Source organism: Loa loa (assembly GCF_000183805.2).
Source record: "Loa loa unplaced genomic scaffold supercont3.60, whole genome shotgun sequence".
NCBI lineage: Eukaryota > Metazoa > Nematoda > Chromadorea > Rhabditida > Onchocercidae > Loa > Loa loa.
The window spans coordinates 81,950-107,117 of NW_018108240.1; the positions used below are offsets into that span (position 1 = coordinate 81,950).

At 32.6% G+C, this 25,168-nt stretch overlaps 7 protein-coding genes and 1 non-coding gene across 8 annotated transcripts; 5 read left to right on the plus strand and 3 right to left on the minus strand.

The window, feature by feature from the left end:
- Nucleotides 1-5,110: 5,110 nt before the first annotated feature.
- Nucleotides 5,111-8,166, plus strand: LOAG_04188 (hypothetical protein; the record flags this gene model as incomplete). Its single annotated transcript, XM_020446531.1, has 9 exons — nucleotides 5,111-5,262; nucleotides 5,607-5,674; nucleotides 5,784-5,926; nucleotides 6,107-6,232; nucleotides 6,522-6,635; nucleotides 6,851-6,960; nucleotides 7,211-7,313; nucleotides 7,634-7,704; nucleotides 7,992-8,166. 9 exons carry the CDS (start codon nucleotides 5,111-5,113, stop codon nucleotides 8,164-8,166), a joined length of 1,062 nt encoding a protein of 353 aa, XP_020303142.1.
- On the plus strand, nucleotides 7,764-7,835 carry LOAG_20032. The gene has a single exon. It is a non-coding gene; the product is annotated as a tRNA-Cys (tRNA).
- Nucleotides 8,167-8,208: 42 nt separating the features above from the next.
- On the minus strand, nucleotides 8,209-9,896 carry LOAG_04189 (hypothetical protein; the record flags this gene model as incomplete). The annotated part of the gene is made up of 4 exons (XM_003139726.2): nucleotides 8,209-8,415; nucleotides 8,709-8,838; nucleotides 9,327-9,487; nucleotides 9,765-9,896. The coding sequence occupies 4 exons, from the start codon at nucleotides 9,894-9,896 to the stop codon at nucleotides 8,275-8,277; spliced, it is 564 nt and encodes a 187-aa protein (XP_003139774.1). The 3' UTR covers nucleotides 8,209-8,274.
- A 446-nt stretch (nucleotides 9,897-10,342) lies between these two features.
- On the minus strand, nucleotides 10,343-12,521 carry LOAG_04190 (hypothetical protein). The gene is made up of 4 exons (XM_003139727.2): nucleotides 12,434-12,521; nucleotides 11,895-11,987; nucleotides 11,411-11,500; nucleotides 10,343-10,753 (listed from the first exon to the last, which is right to left on the minus strand). The coding sequence occupies exons 1-4, from the start codon at nucleotides 12,503-12,505 to the stop codon at nucleotides 10,643-10,645; spliced, it is 366 nt and encodes a 121-aa protein (XP_003139775.1). The 5' UTR covers nucleotides 12,506-12,521; the 3' UTR covers nucleotides 10,343-10,642.
- An 882-nt stretch (nucleotides 12,522-13,403) lies between these two features.
- On the plus strand, nucleotides 13,404-16,090 carry LOAG_04191 (hypothetical protein). The gene is made up of 7 exons (XM_003139728.2): nucleotides 13,404-13,522; nucleotides 13,745-13,857; nucleotides 14,350-14,460; nucleotides 14,881-14,956; nucleotides 15,077-15,207; nucleotides 15,329-15,508; nucleotides 15,764-16,090. The coding sequence occupies exons 1-7, from the start codon at nucleotides 13,447-13,449 to the stop codon at nucleotides 15,962-15,964; spliced, it is 888 nt and encodes a 295-aa protein (XP_003139776.1). The 5' UTR covers nucleotides 13,404-13,446; the 3' UTR covers nucleotides 15,965-16,090.
- A 635-nt stretch (nucleotides 16,091-16,725) lies between these two features.
- LOAG_04192 (hypothetical protein) lies at nucleotides 16,726-19,111 on the plus strand. Its single transcript, XM_020446532.1, has 7 exons — nucleotides 16,726-16,884; nucleotides 17,039-17,155; nucleotides 17,318-17,493; nucleotides 17,562-17,646; nucleotides 17,969-18,096; nucleotides 18,325-18,458; nucleotides 18,573-19,111. Exons 1-7 carry the CDS (start codon nucleotides 16,753-16,755, stop codon nucleotides 18,728-18,730), a joined length of 930 nt encoding a protein of 309 aa, XP_020303143.1. The 5' UTR covers nucleotides 16,726-16,752; the 3' UTR covers nucleotides 18,731-19,111.
- On the minus strand, nucleotides 19,076-23,308 carry LOAG_04193 (hypothetical protein). Its single transcript, XM_020446533.1, has 5 exons — nucleotides 23,116-23,308; nucleotides 22,025-22,157; nucleotides 20,915-21,052; nucleotides 20,152-20,632; nucleotides 19,076-19,927 (listed from the first exon to the last, which is right to left on the minus strand). Exons 1-4 carry the CDS (start codon nucleotides 23,289-23,291, stop codon nucleotides 20,537-20,539), a joined length of 543 nt encoding a protein of 180 aa, XP_020303144.1. The 5' UTR covers nucleotides 23,292-23,308; the 3' UTR covers nucleotides 19,076-19,927; nucleotides 20,152-20,536.
- Nucleotides 23,309-23,762: 454 nt separating this feature from the next.
- LOAG_04194 (hypothetical protein) lies at nucleotides 23,763-24,701 on the plus strand (the record flags this gene model as incomplete). The annotated part of the gene is made up of 2 exons (XM_003139731.1): nucleotides 23,763-23,929; nucleotides 24,533-24,701. The coding sequence occupies 2 exons, from the start codon at nucleotides 23,763-23,765 to the stop codon at nucleotides 24,699-24,701; spliced, it is 336 nt and encodes a 111-aa protein (XP_003139779.1).
- Between the last annotated feature and the right edge of the window lie 467 nt (nucleotides 24,702-25,168).

Genomic DNA, 25,168 nt, shown 5'->3' on the forward strand with positions numbered 1-25,168 from the left:
TGTGTGTGTGTTGTGTATTATTGTTGTGTGTGTGTGTGTATGTGTGTGTGTGTGTGTGTGTGTGTGTGTGCGTGTGTGTGTGTGTGTGTGAATATTTACAATGTTTTTCATTCAAAAATTTGTTTTTCCAACAATTGAAATATTTCTTTTTTCTTTTGGATATTCTTCAAATAACAATGATATGCAAATATTTTTGTTTTCATTTTGCTGAAACAATTCAATATTCCGTTTCTAAATTTTAAAAGATTTAAATAAAACAACATTCGTTGACCATTGTTATTAACAGAAGAAGTGGTCACTTTATATTGAGATACTTTTGAATTAATGATTTCTGATGTTTCGTGTAACTTTCAAATATCCGAAAAGTTAATAGTTCAGTGAGCGATAATTAAAAAAATTTTCCATGGATTCTATTAATTACGAAACCTTTTTGGAAAAAAAGGAATACTGTAAAATACCAAAACTAAAGCAGGAATTATCAATTAGAGTACTGTTCGTTACGGTATTTAAATTTAATTAACCTAATGTAATTATTATTAAAAATGGAAATAAAATTATCTCGAAACATGCAGAAATAAAAAACGTTATATTTTGATAATGATCAAAAATAAAATGGATTCATGCTTTTATACTTTCACTTTTACTTTTATACCTTTACTTTTACGCTTTAACTTTTATGTCCTTACTTATATACTTTTATTTTTACAACCTTACTTTTACACCTTTACTTTTACACTTCTACTTTTATACTTTTACTTTTATGTCCTTACTTTTATACTTTTACTTTTATATCTTCACTTTTACACCTTTACTTTTACATTTCTACTTTTATACTTTTAAAAGACTCATACTTTATCAAAATTATGGTTTCTGGCTTTTTTTTATAATTTTTGTTTTGGGATAAGAATTTTCTGACTTTTTTTATAATTTTTAGTTCTAGAATAGACATTCTCATCTTACTTTTCAACAGATATTACCTAATATTGTAACTCCCTTTCTTGGTTCTACAAATTATCTTTTCAAGTTAAGCACAATCATTGTTCCAATTAAAGTCGGTACTTTTTGATGTTTTTCTAATGATCTTTTCCAGTCCACTGATTTTCTCAAATATCAATTTGTTCATGACTTGCAGAATACACTACTTGGCCTATCCACAGTTGAATTGTGAAACGCAATGTTTGCCCACCCATAGTTTGCTTGCAGAATGCATTACTTAGCCTAATATTGTCTCTACTTATTTCCCTATTATAATTATTACTTACTCTCCTTCCAGTAATATTTGATTTTTAAATTTAGTATAACTTCTATATTCAAATTTCGAGGAGAAAATATTTCACCATCAATGATTTTTGTTGATTATGCTACGATAATTATCATTTTATCAGGCTCTATATGCGATAAATATCTCAAATTTATATTTTAAAAAGAAAACAATTGGCTCATTTTTGATGGCCTCATCTTGACTACATTTCTTGGCTACAACAGATTTTAGCAATGTTTCATATAGCCATGTGCTAGGCTGTAATGCAAAAAAAACATTTGTCGTTTTGAAGTAATTTTATGAATTGAAAAATTTTTAATTTTCGAAATTTACTCAACAAAAATACAAAAAAATTAGCCTGATGAAAAGAAGGAGCATTTTTTTGTTTCACAATTCCTTGTCTTAATCAATTTGCTATACCACTGTGATGTGAATATTCAAATTACATTATCATTAAGATCAATGATCATAGTACCAATTATTATTTGAATTAATTGTTATTGCTATTATAGACGTTGAAATTGTTATTATTCTGATAATATCACTTGTCAGACTTTTGGTTTTTATCATAAAATCAATAAATATTATTTAGACAGTTACTGGCACTTCATATCAGCAAATTATTGCTATCATGATTAAAATCATTTATCACATTGGTAATTTCAGCTACTACCAACATGATAAATGTTGGGTTTGACACTTTTGCTATTTAATGATAACGTTAACATGCATAAATTATCACATTACTATTAACAATTAACAGTCATTAGATTGGGAATTTTCGAATAAATGATAACTTTTCCTATATTTGATAATCATTTTATATGAATATCTAAATTTATTAATTATCAAGAATATCGAGCAATTGCTCATTTCTTTAAAATTTTGTTTTATAACTTCAATTCCAATAATGATTACAGTAACCAATCCTCTTCATCCATTAAAATCACTGATAATGATTTATCATTATTGCTACTAATTTAAACAACGGAATGTTTTCATTCATAGATACTATGATATATGTGAATATACAGAATAATTTACTTTTCATTTACTGCTTGAAATGAAATTTGAAATCATTTATTAATTTCAAAAATTTCAACCATTTCAGATATTTGAATAAATCTAAATTTTTAAATTTAGTATTACACTTCACTAACATATCAAAAACAGTTGTAACTTGAAAGATTTTGAATTTGCCAAGGAGAAAAAGGAATGAAAGAAAAACAAGGAAAAATAGGTGAAAGGTTAAACAGGTATACGATAGACGAGACTGAATGTGTCATTGAATTAAACGAATGACACTTTTTTTTGTTCAAATTTATTCTAATATTCAGTTCAGCTAACTTGTGCATGTATGAATAATTCAAAAGAATCTTTATTTGATCAAAACTGAATTATATAAAATGAGTTTTAAATTCTATCTCTTTTTACAATTTTAAAAGGTAACATAAAAAAGTTCAAAAACTTCCAAAATTGAATTGCAAAAAAAACATAAAATAAATTAGATTTTAGTTATTATTTCATTTTAAATTTGTTTTCAAAAAAGTTGACTTTTTCATCGATCAATGATCAATTAAGAACAGAAGGAAAATATCTTTCTTTTTTTTTTCTAGTATTTTATAATATTGATTGTAAGAGATAAATTGGATGATACATTTTATTGATAATATTATGTTCATATGCAAATTTATAATTGCTTACTATAATAACTGTATTTGATGATTAAAAAATAAGCAACGAAAAAGCAAAGAGATACTGTAAAATGAGGCCTATAAAAGTAAATTTTCATTGTTAATGGAAACAAAAAGGGAAGTAAAATGAATGGAAAAAAAAAATGTTATAAATACTAAAAAGTTGAAATGATTTCTATACGAAAAATTACGATTTTTCGTGAAATTTTACATTACTCTCAAAGGGTTTCAATGCCTATTATTTCCTTTCAACTTTCCATACTTTTATCTTATCCATCCTAAAATTAGGCCGTAAAATACGCTCGTAAATTTTAGATAGTTATAGGTTTATGCTTCGGGTTTTATGAAGAGGCAAGGTCGTTTAACTAAATATCTCAAGGGCGGGGTTTTCATTCCTTTTGCTATGCAAATTTATAGCCCTTTAAATTTAAGCCTTTACGGAGTAAAATTTCTCCTCCTTCTTATCATCATCCATTATTTTACCATCTCCTCAGCAAATTGTAATCATTGGTTCATTCAGATGTGAATACATTTAACTAAACGATCATTTAATTGGTTAAATTTGATCGAGTAAAGATGAATATCCCATCAACAGGATCGTTAATTATATTAGTTTTAATGATTTGTACCTGCAATCGATGTATTTCCATTAAATGGCTGTAAGTTTCAATCATTTTCTTGTCATTTTCTATACCTAAATTTTATGAATTTTTGACGCATTTAAGAGAAAGTTTTAAATTCCTACGAAAGTTTCATCAATTTTCAAAAGTGTTAGCTCAAGCTAATCTAATTAAGCTTAATTAATCCGATTAATTCTCACTAATCTAATTAGTCAATTAATCTAATAGTTAAATTTAATTTAAGTCTAATCGTTATTATCCTCAACGATACAGGAGGAACTGTGCCTACCGATCGTTGATATATAAATGATTACCTATGATTGATAACAATTACCTTTAATTGATTATTACTTACAAGTGAAACTATATCTATTTAACGAGAAAAAAAGGAATACTTTCATGTCAAGTTTATGTCAATTAATTTTTTCTATTTATTTCATGAGAATAGAATGATGTAATTAGGATGTTAATTAACAAAATTTGAAATTAAATTCTTTCTCTAACATTGAATTCTTAAAATTATTTTCATTCCATTTTCATGAAATAAAAAAAATAGGAAAAACATTATATTTAGAAAAAGAAAAAAAAACATTATCTAAATTATACGATTTCATTGAAATTTCTTCGTTTTCGAACAATTGAAGAAGAAAATTAATTAATAAAATTGGACTTTTTTTTTGGTATTCAGAATAGTATTACTGTAGCTAAGAAAGATTGATGCGTAAAAGTGTCAAATCGGGAAGAGGAATTTATTATGAGTAATGATTGTTGTTGTTGTTGTTGTTATCCAACGTTTGTTATTCTGAGCTATCGAACAAATTAAAATTTGATTAACTTAGCTTTCAATGGGATCCTATGGGATGATCCTTTGCTTCTTGTCACAATTAATTTAAGAGAATGGATTAACTCTTCCTTCTTCTAAACATAAAAGCAATGGCAAAAAAAAGGAGAAAAGCAAAAAAAAAAGAAAGATTAAAATTTAAATGCTTTTTGTGTAATTTCAAAACTTTGCCACGAAATTTTAGAAAATAATTTCATTTAAAATTAATCTAAATAAAAAGTTATTAAATTCTAGATCACTTCATACAGTAACAAATACATGGACAGAACCAAGACATTGTCCCAAAAATCAGAATTTACGTAAGAATTATGGATTGGTTGCATATCAAGTAAGTAAGCTACGTTTGAGCTTTAATAATAATAATAAATAAACGAATAATAAGTAAAGAGACAATATGTAAAAGAAAGTAAAAGATATTATGAGTATAATTTTTGATTTCTGATTTAGATTTTGGATTCAATCAAATTTTATCCAAAAATAAAAACAAAAAGAAATGAACCATAAAGACAATATCTACTAGTAGTATAAATAAAGATAATTTGTAAATTTTAATTAATCAAAATCATATTTATATTGTCTTTTACTTATTCCAATCATAGGAAATTTTGAAATATACAATAATGTATTCAAGTCATAAATAATTTCATATTCAACTAATACCTAATAATACAGTAAGTAATATGCGTAGGCTCGTATGTGTCGTCGTATATCCGATCTAATGCCTGTTATCATTCGAGCATCTCAAACAACTGTATCAATATGTCAGAAAGTATTTGCCGATCATCGTTGGAATTGTTCATCAATACTTCGAGCACCACAATACAAATCTGATCTTACCAAAGTTAAGTAAATTTTAACGTTACTAATTTTATGCAATTAATTTCACTATTTTATTTTAGAAATAACGCAAAGTATTGCAAAATTTTATTTAAATATAATTATGGATTCTAATAACATTACTTATGGATTTTATGACATTACGTAAAAAGTCAGTAGTAATAGTAGTACGTGACAATTAATCAATTACTTGTAGTAATAGTACGTGAAAATTATTAATTACTTATAAACTCTACAACATCACATAAAAATTATGGTATTACATTTGGATACTGTGATAATATATAGGACGTATGGATTCTGTAATATTTTGTGATGTTACGTGGAAATTTTCATACTTTCGCTCAATTTAGAAAGTTTTCACTCGTGTTCATAAATGCTAAATTCATAACTATGCATGCAAAGTTGCAGTCTAATCATCGTTATTTGAATAAGAGAATAAGATGATACCAAATATTGCGAATATAGGAACCTTTGACCTTTTCATGGTATCAAAGAACAAGCATTCGTTTATTCTTTGACCTTTTTAGGTACCAAAGAACAAGCATTCGTTTATGCTCTCTCATCTGCAGCACTCACACATCATGTCGCCAAAGCCTGTGTTTCTGGTGATTTACCTTATTGTCCCTGTGGTTTGAATTCACCAACTGCATCTGCTGATGCCTCATATAAGGTGACATAAGTTAAATTATCAAATTTAGGACATCTTATCAATTCAATGTTATCGTTGCCAAAATTACTTTTAAAATTTCATTAAAGAATTTTCATTCTCAGTTAATCAAACTTTAACGTTTCGGAAATACTTATACTTTTATCTTTCTCATCTTTCTCTGAATCATCTTCTACTTTTTAGTGGAAAGGATGTAGTGATAATGTACTGTACGGACAAAAAGTAAGTCGTGAATGGGCTGATGCTTCGTGGCGCAAAAAATGGCGCCCAGGTAACAATGGAACCGCGTCGAGCAAGCGTCGTTATCGAGTAAGTAGTTGTTTTAGCTTTAGAAAATTAAAAAATTGTCAAATTTTTGAAAAAATCACATTGACAAGTTTATTACCCTCATACTATTAATTACTTTTAATTAATTAATAGTTACATGAGATAGGAATAAAACTTGTATACTGCTTCTTTTTTTACCGAAATACCAAAGAAGATCCAAAAAAAAAAAATTGAAAATTCGATCATGGATAAAGTTTATTGGACAATACAAATAATCCGTTCTACATTAAAGATGTTAAATGGATTTCATATTAGATGAATATTTTTGCAGGAATTACTCGATGACTGGGCCTATATCAATACAGAATTCTCGGAGCATAAATCAATCATTGATCTTCCACCACGTGCACGAATGAATGAACATAATAATGAAGTTGGACGACAGGTATTTGTCACTTTCATTATGAAATGATTAATGACTAATGACAATTAATGCTAAAATTAGTTTTAGCTCATGAATTTTTTCTTTTTCACTATAAGAATGATCTTTGTGACCTTGAAATTGGATTAACCTTTGATCTTTGTGTCAAAGATTCATTTTTCCGGCTTTTTTTTTAAATAAATTTTTATTTTTATTAAAGTATAAATTACTTCTTCGAGGTAACACAAGAAAGTTTGTACCGAAAATGCAAATGTCATGGTGTATCGAGTAGTTGTAATGTAAGGACATGCTGGAATACCTTACCGGATGTTCATGATATAGCATTGAAGTTTGTTTTTCTATCCTTTTATTCGTTTAATTTCTATATTTCATCAGCAGATTATCGGTATCGATATATTTACTACCTGTACTACCTGCATTACCTGTAATATCTCAAATATCACGTTATCTTGCACTTCTATTTTACATTTATTATGTGTACCATTCCTGAAGAATGTCATTAGCTTTACGATATCGGAAACATATTTCTTGGATTGCTCCAAATTTAATTAATAAACCAAAAATTTTCCTTCATTAAGATTACGGGAACGTTATAGTGAAGCATTACTGTTATCAGAATTATTATCACAATCTGGATATGCTGATAAGACAATGCATGGTGAATTATCACGACAACATTTGGTAATTAAAATATGCTTCTTCTTCTTAGCATTTCTTAAAAACAAAATAATGGAATAATGATATGAGGAATAACAACATTCTCACATATATTTCTTAATATTTTTCATTAAAATGAAATTGCAATCATAAAAACACACTGAAATTTCAATAGTTAATGAGAGAATTTTCCTCACAATTATCTGTGACAATTACATTTCATTGCTTAAACTAAGCTTTACACAAAATTTTATTATTGGTAATTTTGGACAACTGCTTTTCAACTTAATAAAATTAACAAAACATTTCAGAGTATTTCTTAACATTTCAATTTTAAATTTCAGGTTTATCTTCGGAATTCACCCGATTATTGTGTAGAAGACAGTAGGACAGGTTCATATGGTACAATGATGAGGTGAATAAATTGTCTTTTAATTTTATAATTTAAGAGGTACAGCAAAGTTTATGTCAAGAGGGGGCATAGCTCAGTGGCAGAGCATTCGACTGCAGATCGAGAGGTCCCCGGTTCAAATCCGGGTGCTCCCTTCTGTTTTCCAACCCAAGAAAAATGATGTCTCTTGTCTTTCGTACTTTTGCCTCTTTATTACAACTGCTTATTAACTGCTTTTGATTTTACAAAATATAATATCCGAACTAGAGAGACCGAACAATTTCAATTTTTTTTTATTTTTGATTTTACAGAGAATGTAATCTGACGTCGTCGGATACAAACAGTTGCAGTAGTTTGTGTTGTGGACGTGGGTACTACACTAAACAGACACTCGTTGAAGAACAGTGCCAATGTAAGTATGTCCATTGCTGTTATGTGAAATGTAAAACATGCAGATATCTAGTTGATAAGCACTATTGTAAATAAATGTCATCCTCAGTTGTCTGTCAAAATATCATGAATGAAGTACGAATGATCACATTTTTATTACAGAATAAACAACTGTACAAAGATAAAACAGTGGAAAACAAGTGATTATCTTCGAGGTGTGGGTGTGTAACCCAACTTATCCTTCTTTTCTTTTTCCAAATCACCACCTAAGTTATATCGCTCCTTAATTTCTTCAAGTCTTTCCTTCGCCTTATCAGTATCCATTCTTCGATAAGCCTTTGTCGCCTGTACAAAAAGATATGAAAATTAGTAATCATATAAGTTCGGGTATCTACAAATTTTAAGAGCTATTTGCACGAAAAAACACCTAAGTTCATTATCAAAGACTTTTGAAACTTTCTAAACTATAGAAACTTATGCAATTAAATATTTCTTTTGAAGGAAAAAAAGTTTCATCATTGACAAACCAAATTTCGTTATCAACCAATGCAAAATGAATCTGAGAAGGAAAAAATTCATCTAAATTTAATATGTTACATTCTCAAACACTGAAAAAGAATAACAAAGCCTGTACGTACCTGATAATATAGTACCACGAGGTATCGATTCGATACATTAAAACCAGATAAATGCTCACAAGCATTTTTGGCATCAAAAATATCTTCATAAACTACAAATGCTGTTCCACGTGTTTCAGCTGTATTCCCCCTAAAAAACTGGAACTATGATGCAATAAGTAAGGTGACGAAGACAGTAAAGAAATATACTGTCCTCAAAGCATACATAAAAGAAGTAATCTAATCGTATTAACATCTCATAATATTTTCCTAAAATTGCTCGAAGATGAAACAAATAAAAATGATGGAGATAATTTTCCATTCTCATTCATAATATTTGATATGTGGACTGCAAACGGTAACGACAAATTAGTCGAATTAGAAACTTATACAAAACATAAAATATTTGCTAACCAGTAGCATACAAATAACTTTATTGATCCCACAATAAAGTTGACTGGTAGGAATAATACAAGCTAATTCGTCTATCAACTGTCAGATTTGACGAACCGTTGAAACTTTTATTGAAATCCAGAATTTTCCGGATTCATAACAAAAGCCATACATGTGACCACAGTCCCTAAGTAGTGGTGAAAAAAAAAGAAGGAAGATTAAAATGAAAGGAATGAACAAACTTACACTCGTATTTGACGTACAGCACCGAATTTCCCAAAGATATCGTACATTTCTTCGCTGGTAATTTTATATGGCAAATTCTTGACGTAAAGAATTCGATTCACTTCTGGTGGTAATTTTTGATTTCGTCCCCGATTAGCTAGTGCCATGATTTGGATGAGATCCTGAAAATAAACTTTCGAATATTCGACTCCAGAATGTAATTTTCAAATGCTATATACCGCTGGCTTGTTATGATACGCCTTTATCCGATAAAACGCAACATATGCCTATGCTAAAAAATGGTAACCTGAAATCAGCTGGACAAGTATACATAAGTAACTTGCCAGACCAATTTCTATACCATTAATTTCTTTGTCAGATCTCCGCACGTCCCAAAATATGAAGCTACGCGACAGAACCTCCCGGTCTTCCCCTAGAAAAATTGCAACACCCACCCACCTCCAACGGCCATCCTACTTTATCACCGACGTCACTACCCATGGGTTTGCGGCCGAATTGCGAAAGAAGGAACATTTCGCTACGTACAATCCAACTGCTTATCATGCAGGAACACCCTGCATTGGCACGCATCCTGCATCTGCATTCTGCGTTCACCTTTCATTTGCCATTACTGACCTTGTCAATCCTACATCCTCACTTTGGCCATGCCGATAGTTTACGGTACTTTCGTTCGTAAAGAAAAGTTTGTGATAGTTTTTCCGTTTTTACGGTAGTTTTTTTTCCTTTTTCTGCAAGCAGTCTATCACTTCCAGCGTCTGTTATTAAATTACTTACAGGTCCTCTGTCCTCCGTAGCGACTAGTACTAGCATCCTTGTTTGGTCGTGGTATTATCATTCTTCAAATCTAAGTTTATGCAGATTAAGTAATGATATGCGTTACTATATATATCGCGTGTCTTTTTAATGGTTTTTAAAATGAAAAATAAAAAATGAACAAATTTTTTACAAATAACGAAGAAAATGAAGTCTAAATCCAGAAGACAAGACTGTTCAACGTTGCTCACTTTTCATCGAGCCTTGGCTTATTGTCCCGGATAAACACCAAAGAAAAGTTTTTTTTTTTTTCAAGAAAGGCAAGTTATCTGTATAGAATCTATCCTAGTCAGTCTGGAAGTATTTTCATAAAAAAGAGTAACAAGTGATAATACGACAGAGAAGACATTTAAAAACCTTAACAGCAACGACTATCAACGCAAAGCACTATGATAACTTTCGTTCGAAACTGTATTAAGATAATAATGATGTTTAAATGATATCGAGATCGACAATCAACAAAGACAATAGTCAAATACTATATCAAAGTACGGGAAGAATATCTAGGCATTATTTAACTTTTCGTCTATATCACCCATAATAGCCTTCAGCCGTTGATATTGTTCTCCTGACAAACTAATACCTTTACGTCCCGGTTTCAGTTCACCGCTACCCTGAAAATTTACCCTTTCTGCAATGATAAAATGATAAAAAGAAAAGAATGCAACGAAAATATCTAAGAAGAAAATTAAAGTTATCAAATGCTGAAACACAGTCGTGGAATCCACGCTCTACATTAACAAAAATCTGTTTTTTACCTCAGAAAAAATTGTATTCGCAGGACATTTTCAAGCATTCAGTTTCAAAATGGTTTGCAGAAATGAAACAGAAATTGGAGATTTTCATTTTCTAACATTTAAATTTGAATTAAACATTTATAAACAGGAACTTATTCATTAATGATCTGGAAACATATTCTCTAAATTTTTCTTTTTGTTGCATTCCATTTCATGTAATGAAAACCATACCAGTCCACTCTAACCCGAATTTCACTCTAGACATCGGCAATTCAGTATTTATAAATGTTAACCAATGTATTTTTGGCACCGTCTACTGAGAAAAACCGAATCAACGTTTAGGAATCTGGACAGGTAGAAGTGAGGGCAAATGTTAGATAATTTATGTCCGCAATAGAAACTGTAATACTTGAACTTACCCATAAAACAACTTTTCACCAACTGAATACAGAGAATAGCACATTACCTCGTATACTTTCAATTTCTAACTATAGACTGAAGAAAAAGTCATTAATGCTACAGGTAAGGATTTACCTTATCTTGATAATACTCACGAATATCAATCAATGCTTTGCCTTTGAAGGATCGGACCGTCACGAAACGCATTTTGCCCAATTCGAACATCTAGAACTAATTTTTATAAAGCTGAACAAATTGCAAATAACCAATGAAAATTTATGTTTCTCGTTTTAATCTCTCATTATTTCGAGAAAAAAAACCAGAATTTAAAACTGGGAAAAACCAACCACAAAATTCAAGAATTATTATCCACCTCTTTTTAAAAGTGGGAAACAAAATTTTTCGGAATTGTATTCTACACAAGAAATCCGGACTGCAGAAAAATCACCCATTATATGAAAATGGATGCATTACCTATTATATGGAAATGGATGCCTTTTATTTGACATTTATAATTCCTCCCAATATTTTTCGGCATACAACGATAAATGATGACATATATGCTTAGTTTGTAATTAACTATGATTGAAATTTAAAAAATTGGGACGAGAGAAGATACCTCTTCACCATCGGCATTCTTGAAACCACCATCATTACTTTTACCTTTCTTTACGGGAGTTTTATCGATAATACTTTCGTCGGAAGTGCTGTTCTGAAGGGAAACAGCTAATACTCATAATAAAGACCTCATTAGCTGGTCATTTAAACTGGTAACAAAAGTGATTTACACATAACCTTTATCTACTTGATTTACACATAACCTTTATCTATTTCGTTATATAAGTCAAAAAGAGTGGTATTTTATCCCCTTCTATACACTTTAGTTTTACAGTACTATGTAACTCTTTCGAGCCTTCGCTTCATGTCATTTGTAATCCAAGAGAAGGCTCATATGTGACATTTTCACGATGAAAACAATAGAGGTCAAGATGAAGAGCATGGAGAGATGATGATTCCTGGAAAATGGTATCAGTAAAGTGACAGCTACATTCATGCGTGGGCGTGACATACTCATTTACAGTTTTGTAATGAAACATTAACTCTGAAAGATATGTTTTGCAAAAACTTTGAGGTTGAAATAAAAAACAAAAATGGCACTTCTCTGACACGTTTCGTTTCCTTCGGTCGTTTTTTCTTATTCTTAGCACTTGAACTATCGGAATCAGACATCCTTGCACTTCTGCAAAATTGTCACCATGAAATTAGGGTAAAATGATTAATGTCATAAATTATATAATGGAAGAATCAGAAACGAATGGAATGCCAATAAAAAAAGGATATAAGGCCATCTCCATCAGGAAAACGAATAATAGGTAAATCGCAAATTATAAATAGACCGGTTGAGCGAAATGCATCGGAAAAAACCTGAGACTCCACGGGGTAAAAAATGCCTCTGACATCCCTAACATACAATTTGAAATCAAGGACTTGTATTGGATCGCATCACGGATACAAACCGGTAACAAACTCGTGCTTCCCAAAAATGTGACAGGACTATGATATCTTTACATTCATTGTCTGTCTTGTTACTTCGATATTTTCTTTGTCATCCATTATCGCTCTCATACTATTCCAATCATTCGGGATTTTCTCAGTCTCTAGCCACATGTTGTTTCGTGATATTTTATCACTCTATTCCCCCTCCCCTAGTACATTAATCCATTTATTTTATCATCCTTTGGTGGTATATGGTTGATCTACGATCAAAATATCAAAGCTTCTCAGTGAATAATCTGAAAGAGAAGCAGTTATAGTTTATTGGTTATTGATTTGAGTATTTGGGTTGTGTAATGTCCCGATTCCATTTCACCGAACAGGAAGATTATTAGCATTCCGGATAGCATTCAGTGAGCATTCCGGAAGAGAAGCGGTCATCAATTGATGGTTACCGATTTGAATATCTAACACTTACCGTGAGGAAAATACCAAATCCAAATTCAAATCTGTGTAGTAAATATCCATTTCAATATCACTTGATATCATTAATATTATTCTATGTTTAAATCCGCATTCATCTGATTAAACATTATTATCAGTAGTCCTTTTGCGTTTAGAATCTGAATACTTTAAATTTTAGATTTAATTAGTTATTAACTTGTCGGAATAGAACGATGACTGAGGAAGAAGATGTGACTCCTTTGGGACAGCTGAAAGCGGCCCATCGAAAAGAACGTAAAGAACTACAGTGTAATTTACTTCATTTTAATTTTTAAGCTTTTGTTTTTGAAATGTTGACAAATTTTCTTTTCTTTGATTTTATATGATTTTTATTAATTATATTTACTGTTAAGATAAAAAGTTAACTTTGATGGGAATTAGTTGCAGAACTGAGGATGTATTACTTGAAAGAGGTATGGATAATGAATGGTATTATTCACAATTGCATCATTAACGCTATGCATATTTCAGCCAAAGTAATGACCATGAAACATTCCATTGATAAAAGTGACAAAAAGCGAAAGAAAGAAGTAATTGCAGAGATAGCAAAAATGGAAGAAGAAATGAAAAGGCGCCATCAAGAGGTCTTTCTATTCTGATTTACATATACTTTTATCATTATAATAACATCCTAGTGCAATTTCAATAGTCATTTGAATATTTTAATAGCAGTCCAAATGAATTTCTAATCAATTCTTTAGAAGATATTACTGATGAAATGAATATCTTTTTATTTGTTAGGTGATGTTTTTCGGAGTTTTAATTTGCAAAAAAAGTTCATTAACAATTTCTGAATTTTCTAAATTTGTGAACATATGGAAGATATCTTTAGGAATATGAAAAACCGCTAATTTTATTGTTTAGATATGTTAACTAATCAAACCACTATTTAACGATGAAGTACCCATTTTAGAATATTTCAGTATTCTGTGTAAGGCCAGTGTCAAGTTCTCAATGCATTACAAAAATTTGTTTCATTATATAAGTTTGAACCATACAGAATTACCAACCGAAACTGACGATAGCGATGAAACATTTGAGATTCTCAGAAAGGATTTTAGAATATAATAATTTAGGAATTAGCCGAATTAGCGCCATCAACACCACCAGAAGTGTCTGCAGAGCCAATTGTTGTAGAGCAAAATCAAGAAAAAAAACCACACATCTCGAAAGCTCAAAGAAGACGAGTAAGTTTTAACAATTTTTGTGAAAGAATACTGTATAAAATTTTTATGTTGATTATATTATTCCATTCCTTCTCTTTTTTTATTTGCAGCCAAAATCTTATAATATTTACCAAGTAAAGTTGTCTATGCGACCTAAAAGTTAAGTACTTTCTGAGAGTTGAACATTATAAAATAATGTAGATATTATATTGTCAGAGAGATAATTGTTACAACTTCTTTGAGGCCTGCCACTGATATTATGAGACTTTCAAAATTTTTCCAATGATTTTTAATTCTTTCAAGTCTTGATAAACTTTTGTAATTATAGGAAAACTGCATACCATCTTATAGTTTATGGAAGTACTATGCATTTAATATTCCAGAAGTAAAAACTTGACCACTCCATCTGTTAGAAAATTTCAAATTCCACAACAATTCCAGGATAAAAAAGCCGAAGTCAACAGGAAACGGGAAGAAGCAGCACTCCAAGCTAGGATTGATGCGGAAAGTGCTCCTCGTATGGTTTCCTTTACATTTAGACTTTCAAGTATTCAAAAATAGTTTTTATTAAAAAATAGTGATGGCGCTGTTCAGAAGGAAACATTTTCTAATTCGCTTCAGTTCTGGAACATTTTAGGAAAATTCGAAAGTGAAGCGATCGAGCGGCATCTAATGGATCGTGGACTTACGATACATAATATTGAACCCGATGGTGATTGCATGTACAGTGCTATAGCACATCAACTATCCTTGGTCACTTCATGTCAGGTTGCCTTTATCAGTCACTTTTATTTATTCTATTTTAATAAATGTCTTGAGTTGGTTAAATTCAGATGAAAAGTCACCAATATAAATGACCAAAATCGACCAAATAAAAATTTTATTTCAGTTTAGAGGTGCAGATATTCGTCAAAAGGCTGCTGCTTATATGCAAGCACATAAAGATGATTTTCTTCCCTTTTTAATTGACGATGATGGGGAGGCAGTGGATGAGATCGAATTTGAGGAATACTGTATGAAAGTTGAGAAATGCTGTACAGATGGTGGTGTTTGGGGTGGAGAACCGGAGGTAATTTTAAATTTTCAATGGTAGCAAATTTGAAACGCAAAGTAAAGTATCACGCAGTTCTGATAATTTACAGCTTAACAGGATTTTACTTTCCTACTGCATTACTTTTGTTCAAATCAGTTGTGGCTATAATTTAAGTATGCTCGTAAAAGTTCCAAAACTTCTAAGTGATAATGATAACAGAGAATGGGACGTTTTGTTTTGCAACTTTTAGGTTGCATCTTATTTTCTATACATTTAGTTTCATTATTATAGCTTCGAGCTACAGCTTATGCATTGGAAAGGCGAATTGAAGTAATTCAACCAGGAGGACAGGTTTTGTTTTTTGGAGAAGAATACAGCGACAAAAAACCTCTCGTGATTACATTCCATCGATTTGCCTACGATTTAGGTGAACATTATAATTCGACTGTTCCAAATACCATCACCGTTCTTCCCGAAGCTTTGAATCAGTAATATCGTTGTGAGACGAATAATGCAAAGAACTAAGATATTACTGACTGGGATAAATCCTTTACTTTATGGCATAGTGAAATTTTGCGTTCATTATTACTTAACGTGTCGTATTACTGACTCTATAATGCACTTCTGTACTGGTGTATCTGCATGGGTCATAAAAAGTGCTTACTCTGTACCTTGAATTTTTCAGTTTTCACACTTATTACCGAAAAGTTTTGTTTTTACATATATTTGCAGTTGTCCTCTGCGATTTCTATTGTTTTTTCTTTTTTTTTCTTTACATGTCCAAAACAATTTTGTATCAAAACATTGTTAGTAGATTTGTGTACTATATTATGATTAAATTGTTTGCACATCATTTGAGATACCTTTGTTTTTTAACGAAGGCAGCAAAATAATTATCTGCAATGCTTTTTATTTCATTTACGTTCATTGTGTACAGGATAAGTGTTATAGAATGAAGGATCTTTACTGGAGTCATTTCATTCATTTCGACTTTTTCTAACAAGTTAATAGTACAGTCGACGATGAAAATTTCTTAGGACTTATTATCATGGGAAAACTGTTATTACTCTGAGCTTTTCTATGTTGGGCCGAAATTGTTAACTGCATAGTTCGTTCCTAGTATGATGTAAATCCAGTATCCGTCTTGCATTCTTACGATTATTTTGTATTTTACGATTTCGAGAGATACCATTTAAAGTATTCATAGACGATTATAATTGATAATAGAAGCATGTTATTTCCCTGTAATTTGATTTTAGAATTTCTGTCCAATAACTTTCATGGATTGGCACGACGAAGGTTTTTTCTTCAACCTTTACCAGAACATATGCGTCATGTTTCGTCGCCTATTACGAATTACATTAAATTGGTTCATGCTAATGGTAACTGGCAAAACGGAGCTTGAAAGAATTGTAAACATATTTATATGTGTTATTATAACATGGGGTTTCGTATAAGTTCTGCCAAAGCTGAATGATATAATATTAGTAATAAATTGATAGTCCAACAAAATGGCGAGATAGTAGGAGAATTGGACCGTCAATTAGATATAATTAACAATTTTAGTTAACTTGGAAAACCAGTAGTCGTGGTCGGATCACAGCAGAAGTGGAAAAACTCATTGGTGAAGGAGAGCTACCAACAATGCCGAGGTTTTGGAAGGCTGGACAGGAAGACAAACTTGTTAGCATTCTATTCGATACTTTTCGAAAGTTTCTATTTCAACTATTTCAAGTTTTTATTTCATTTTATGTCGAACTTCTATTTTCTTCATTCATTTTCAGGGTTTTTTGATATTTAATACACAAGTATCTCTTTACGACATTATTAGAAGTCATTATTTAGGCAACAGAAATCGTCAAGAGATTCTGTTCAGAAGTGAACAATGAACAGTTTGGAGAGATGAGAGATGTACTAAAGAGGTCATTGGGCCAAATACGTGGCTACCGAGAATTATGTGATCATGTCGAGGAAATGTGTAAGGAGAAGTATGATCGTGGTAATGAAATTCATGAGAAAAGGTTTGATTCTATGTTTCATACGAACGGTATGTCAAACCATGTCGACCGTTTTATTCCCATCTTTGTAGATTGCTCAGACTATGGGAACTTTTAATGCCAACGGAAGATCTGGAAGCTAGAATGACGGGTCAGTGGCAGAAGATTGGATTTCAGGCAAACATGATTTCCTTCTATTAGCTTAATTAATAAGCTGAATATGAAAATGACAGCAAGCGTATTCATTTGGTTTCCATTTGCTTCATTTACTTGAATTTAAATGTTTTCATCCATTTCAGGAATCTCCGACTTACCCTGTCCTCTTTATTGGAAGTGAGGTTTCAGAAGCGTGCACAACTAGTAATTTAGCTACTTTTTATTTTATCCAACACATCAAAATACAAAGGACTGCACCGATATCCTAGTTATAAAAAATAATAATGACTGATTCCGTAATGCTTATATTTTTTGAATTGTTCAATTATGGGAGAACTTTCAGGGTCACGATCCGTCAACTGATTTCCGAGGTATGGGAATTCTTTCGCTGGAACAGCTGATTTTCTTGGCACAATACGATGTTGCACATGCACAGTCAATACTTTCTCTTTCAAATCATCCTTTGTATGGGTAAGCAAAAGTTACTCATCAGTTGATACCTTTCATTGGTATATCTCATTACAATCTTTATTTATATTTTTAACAATCCCAAAAAATCTAATTGTCCTTGTTTCCTTCTGAGTTTATCAAAGGAAGAAGGGGAAAGTTACATTTCACTGGATCGGAAAGCGGGAAAATGGTGGTCTCCTACCATTTTTCGCTATTTTCATATTTCTTGGATACTATACTCCTTTCTAGTTTTCCAATGGCTGTAACAGGAATCAATTTGACAGCTCTGGTTAGACGATTACTACAATGCGATGCATTAAAAATGCACTTTTACAATACTATTTGCGGCACGCCAACAATCGATAACTTCCACCACGTTTTTTGTATGTTATTTGAAATCTATCATTATTTGCATCACTTGCACTTGAAAGGACTCCGTTGTTTGTATGCCCGCCTATGCTTGTTAGGTTTAAGCTAGCCGTAAAACATGACTTCAGGTCAAGTGTTCAAACTGTTCTGTGCATTTTGGACGAGAAGGAGACCGGAGCTGATATATTTCAATAAAATTAAAGATGATTTTGAAGCCCAGTTAATGGTGCACTTACATTCGGAGGAAGCCAACTTGGACAAGTTAGATATAAGATTTTTTGAGTAACTAAAATTTTGCAGATTTGCCAAACATCCTAGCCAACCTTACCAATCTTTTCAATCTACACCACTGTAAAGCATGCCAATGTATTAAGAACTACTCCGATCTTCCCTACTCTTGCTTTAAAATTTTATCTTGAACACTATGTATAAGCTCTCACGTCAAAACTAGATAATTCCGAAGCTTGCACTTCGGTGGGAAAACCGAAAGCGCTCAGACTAAACTGGGCGCGACGACAGTACCAAGGAGCAGTTGAGTATGCAGTCTTTCAGTGCAACGTGCTAATTCTGTCATTTTGGCAGTCATAATAAATTATTCATCAGTTGTGCAACAAATGATATGTAACAGAACGTCTGAAATTCACAAATCTCGAATAAATGAAGGCTGTCGAACATACATTACTTATTTTGTCAAAATCTTCCCAAAGAATTATCATTTAAACAATACCGTCAATTTCCTCGCGTACAAGCTGAGGTTGAATTTAGACTTTCACTAGCAATAACATGCGGCTCAACTATGTCTGTTAAAGGGACGATAATTTTCACAAAAAATAATGTAACCCATCGATCCCGTGCAAACGTCCCACACACATTCAAGGCTTATGATTTAGCGATCAGGTCGATCATCACCAGTGATCGCCTAAAGGTAGTATCAAACCAACTCGGTTTGATTCGAGACTTCTAAAGATGGCTTCCTCGCCAGGATGAGCTCATCGTACCAACTAAATATCCGAAGGATTTGCTCCACTCCAGTTTTGTAAGTTGAAAATTCATTTCTATATACAATGTACGAACAATAATAGAAAAAATACTAGGATGGACACGAACTATAAATTGAAAAAAAAGGGAACAAAACAATAATGCAACATGAATTCAAAGGGGATAAAAGGAAGACGTAAAGCAAGTTGTTTCTCAGCACTAGAGCTAAAAAAAAAACATTTCGGCGTGAGAATTTCGCACATACCTCTGCCCTTCATGAGTCATTCAAATTTAATCTAATACATTTCGTAGTGTCGTTCCATCACCACCATCATTTCATTCATTTAAAGCCGAGCTTCAACTTGATTGGCGCCCTCATTGTTCCACCTTTATTCAGTATCGCTTGTTGCTCACTTTTGGTTAACATTTCGCGTTCCTGAACCAGCGCATTTCGTTCCATTTCTAATTTGCCCTTCGTTTCCAGCATTAATAAGCGTTCCTGCTTCTGAAAAAATGGACCTTCGACTGATAGATGGTGAGAAAAAAAAAGGAAAAAGAAAAAAACGACGATTTAAAATAACTCAAAACTACATGCACACGACAGAAACACCTTAGAGACTAGTAACCCGTGTTCTACTCGTAACTATAAATACCACTACAAGAAATATGTCGAAACCAACAATTGCCCAATCAGGATTCTAAGAAAAGCTCATATTTGAATGAACATACTGCTCGGTCAGTAGTACGAATTCGTGTACTTCGTTTTGGCGTTGCAACAGCTTATCGGCCAACGGAACACCTACTAGTAGCTTGCCTGTTGTATCCCAGCGATATCACGCAGCAGTGTATGTCCAAGTACTGTGCAAGGTATGTGCACATTATGAATTTCCTCCCGAAATACCACTATTCTTTGTTGACCGTTCTGGGTCAACAAAGAATAGTGGTCGCTAGTCAATATCAGCTGATTTAATTATTTATAAGTAATTCAAAGTAATTCAAACAGCTGCTGCGCGACTGATCTGAGCTGAAATTGTGCAAGAGCCTGAAACATGGCGATAACGGAAACTACATCACTCACTGTTTTAATCTAATTGTATGTCTAATGTGAAGTATTTTAACACTCTACCAATTTCTTTTCCGTTTCCTCCAGTTCCTTCATTTTCTTCTCCAAACTTTCTTCAAGCTCTGTGCATCGCTTTTTGGATTCTTCCTGCAAATACTATTTGAACAAGCTGGATTCAACCTACCTGGACATTCAACATTGTCAATCACTATTAATAAGCCAATGGAAGAGAAAGAAAGTTCGTCCTTGCTCCTAATTAATTTATAGATGACTTCGACTGGGGTTTTAACTACCACTCTTTGGATCTTAAATGTGTATAATGAAACTGGAAATCAGATAGTAATTCCCTCTAATCGTTCTTGTGCGATGATACCTAAAAGGTCACACCCTCTGGTATGATGAAAACACCGCGAAAGCGTTTTAGCTTACCTCTCTTTTTCGACTTTCTTCCACCTCGTGCATCATTTCCTGCTCAATCTGTGAACGTAACCTGGATTCCAGGTCTGCGCGTGCTTTGGCAACGCGTTCCTGAACCAACGATTCCAAATCAGCTACTCTTGCACTCACCTATAAATGAAAGTGTTCAGAAAAAAAGAAAGGGAAGGTTCTTTTTTTCATTCAGAAAATTTGCAAGACTTGCACTGCAATGCGATGGTAACCATTAATTTAAAATGAAATTTTGAATAAGAAAAAATCTGATGGTTCCAAACAGCAGCGCCAGTATGCAAACTTTCCAAAATGGACATACGTCAATTACAAAATTAAGATCTAATTTTAAAAAATACCATTTCTGTGGTCGGACTCCATAAATGAATCCTTCCAGCTAATTAGCGGCCGCAAGGTGCACACACACAGACAGCCTTTCTCCATTGTTCAATATTCTTTTTTGTGTGACACCTAACACGGCGTTAACACGAAACGTAGCATAAACTAACTTGTTAAGAACCCGAACTATAAATAAAGAACTGGGAATGCTTATATCCGGAAGCAAAGATCTGGCATGAAAAAGAAATTATTTCAACTCCACTTTTTGGAAATTTCCAAGACTTAAATCTTTCCAGTCCCGAATCAAGTGAAAAAAAAAAAGACAAAAAGCAAAAATTTGCATCTCATAAACTGGCTGTTTCTCTACCCTCCTGGCCAACATATTTCATTTTAATAGTGTCACAGAAAAGTGGTAAACACATTCGTATTTTACTGAACATGGTCAATGTTAAACAAAAAAAAAAAAAAANAAAAAAAATTACTTGAAGCCCGCATATGATTACGAAAATTTGAGTTGCAATAATATCAGTAATTAAGTCCAAAATCTTAAGTGAATGATGCAATCCTTTGATAACATATAATAATCGATAACTAAAACTACCGCAGTAGCAATTAAATGAAACAGGAACTTTTCTAAAGATCTTTCAACGGTTGACCACATCGCACAGTGACGATCGGAAATAATTAAGGGACTTAATTTTCGATTAGTCGACAACTGATGACATAAAGAGAAATCTTTAAACATCCGCGTGTGGACTTTAGAAAAAATATTACCTGCTCAGTAACCCTTGCATCCAACCACTCTTTAGCTGCTTGACTTAGCTGCGATGCATCAAATTTCACCCCAGCTCCTAATTCGCTAACCAGCGCTCCTAATGATGTGGATGGTGAATTTGAACTACCATTTCTGAAAACAAGTGTCGTTGTTAATACTGAACTTCGAACATCTTCCATGTTAAAAGTAAGGGAATACACATCTATCAACAGTTTCAACTACTACTTCATATATTCGTTTCAGATCAATATCGTTTAACAAAAAACTGGATTTTAGGCGCCCATCTCATTCCACATTTTACTACACAGTTGCAGGACAGTGAATGCCTAATCCTGATGATGTCGAGATTCTAAATCATAACTGAGAAAAATTGAACTCACATAAGTCGGTCATGCAACTGCTGCAATTTTATTATTCAAACTTCAATTTTTTTTTTTGTCGAACAACCTCCTACCTACTCCAAGCAACATTGCGTCCAATCCCACTTCGTGGGCAAAAAGATTTTTTTGATCCACAGTACTTTTATCAAAGGAAAATGGGTCACCACCAAAATATTTTTTGCTACTGTGCTCTCAATCAGCAAAATGACTTTTGGGATACCGCCTCAAAACATCATAAGACGTCGAAATGAGTAATTTCAAGTATAAAATATGACGCATACTTCACCCGCAGTTACGAAATATCCTTCCCGGAAATGAAATAACCCTTTATGATGCACTATAATCAGCGAAAAATTATCAACACAGTTAATGTGACGCATCAGGTCTCACTACTGAAATCTATTCTCCATTTTCTAAACCAGACAATTATAACTTAATGTTTAAAAAAACACTGAATCTTCTAAATTTCAAAGAATATACATATTATAAACTTATCTCAATACGAATTACTGCAGCACAGTTGATTTAAAAGAGAGAGAGGTAATTTTTAGGTACAGCAAGTGAAATAATATTTACTGCTTTCAACTTACACCGAAGCACTGACTCTTTAAAAGACATAAATTATATGCTCATAGCATAAATTATACGCCCATAGCAAAATTTATATTGTCCATCTCCCACAGTACACCAGTTCAACCAGATACACTTACCCTCGCTTTTCCCTTTTCAATAGCGACTCGATTTCATTATCGGAAGTGGAATGGTCAGAATCACGTCTTCGTCGACGGTCCTTATCTTTGCGATACCGCCTATCGCGATCACGGCGCTCGTCACGTGAATGAGAACGTGAACGACGCCGACGGTCGCGTGATCTACTACGAGGCATTATTTCCCGGCTGCAACAACGAACAGATTAATTAATTCGAACAAGTTTTCAGGAACTTCATTCCGTTCGGACGTTTCGGCAGGTACTTGAACAGATCCCTCAAACCCATAATTTGAAAAGTCACTGCCAATAAAAAGTGTTAAATTTAACAAGCCACAGATAATGGAATTCAACCACTTACATCCAACCATTAACTCTACAATGTGCGAAATACCGACCACTGGACTTTGTAAGAAAGAAAATAATCTCAACTACAAGAACTAACAAGGAGCCAAGATTATCCGCGTCAAAAGTTAATCGATATTATCCTGACTAATGACCTATCATAATCTCCCGAACCGGTAGCCTGCTGAGACTACTCGGGTTGATATTGACATTCGTCATTTCCTAACTCATAATATGATTCACAGTCGCAACCGTACAATTTCAAATTTGCTCTACTACACAATATCAATAGAGTGCGATTTCAGGATGGGTACTTTTGGGTGTGGGGAACATAGAACTGTCGAATATTTCTCATCTTTAATAAGCATAAATTCACCAATAATACAAAATCGAATCTATCCGGGAACATCCGCTAACCCGCTAGCAACGGGAATACTACTGAACTCACAAATGTCATGGTGGAGCTACACGAGGTATGCCTAATCTTAGCAAATACCGTAGCATCGCGTTTATCCTGTGAATCAAGCACCCTAAGACCTTCTCAATGAGTTGCAGCTCTCCTGCCGGTTTGAATTAAGTGCGTAAATGCTAAACAGCTTGACGTATCGGTTGAAATTACTTACAAATTTTAAAGATATTTTGGAAATGACTCACTCTTCAACGATACTTCCTGTAGGAAACAACTTATTCGAGGCCCAATTTATTTTAATTACCAAATTCATTCTCATCCTAGACATAGAGCATAACTTGTTTGAAATTTTCAATTATAACGATTGAATAAAATCAATAAATCATCATTTTAGCATCTGAATTGGATTTAATGCATGCATTTTTGTCAATCGTACTGTTTCCATTTATTAAAATTTTCAATATTTTAATCACTTTTAATCACTGTTAACAGCAAGGTCAAAGATCATAGAAGACTTGGTGTTTACTTCAATTTACCAATCAATCCATTATCAATCCATTTCGATCAACCAATTATATTCTTTTCCGATAATTAACATCCCTTTCGTTTCTTTCTCACATTACTGCTTGAATTTATTTGAATGACGAAGACGAAAAAAATCATTCAGCCCAAATCAACTACTCACGCAATCACACATTTGTACCCACCACCCGCATACATCCACACATGTACACACCCATACACCCATACACCCACACACGCACACACACCCATATACCTATACACCCACACACGCACACATACCCACACGCGCACGCATATATATGCAAACGTGAAAGTTTTTCTGCATTTATAACTCACAGCACATGCTGAGATCGCCGATCACGCAAAGGGTCAATTCTCGGCCTCTCGATTATTGCAAAAATTTAGAAAATAGACGAGTTATCTAGCAGTGGTAAACATGAAGTAAGTTTTTTACGATATATTAACTTGTATTTCTTTTAAGTGATATCGAAGTTAGATGACATAATCTTTGTCCAATTTATCAACAAAAGATTATCAATTACTATCAGTAAAGCCTGTCCTTGACTCCGTCAACTTTGTCATCTTATTAATTGCAAAGTTTGTTTATTCTTCATACAAGTTATTCCACTACTTTATCTTACGATTTATTACCTGTCTACTTCTCTTCAATTTAGAAGTAAAATGAAATGAAGCGAATGTTCAAAGAGAAAAAAAAACATTTCTGAAGAATAATTTAAGCATAGAGAGAGAGAGAGAGAGAGAGAGAGAGAGAGAATGT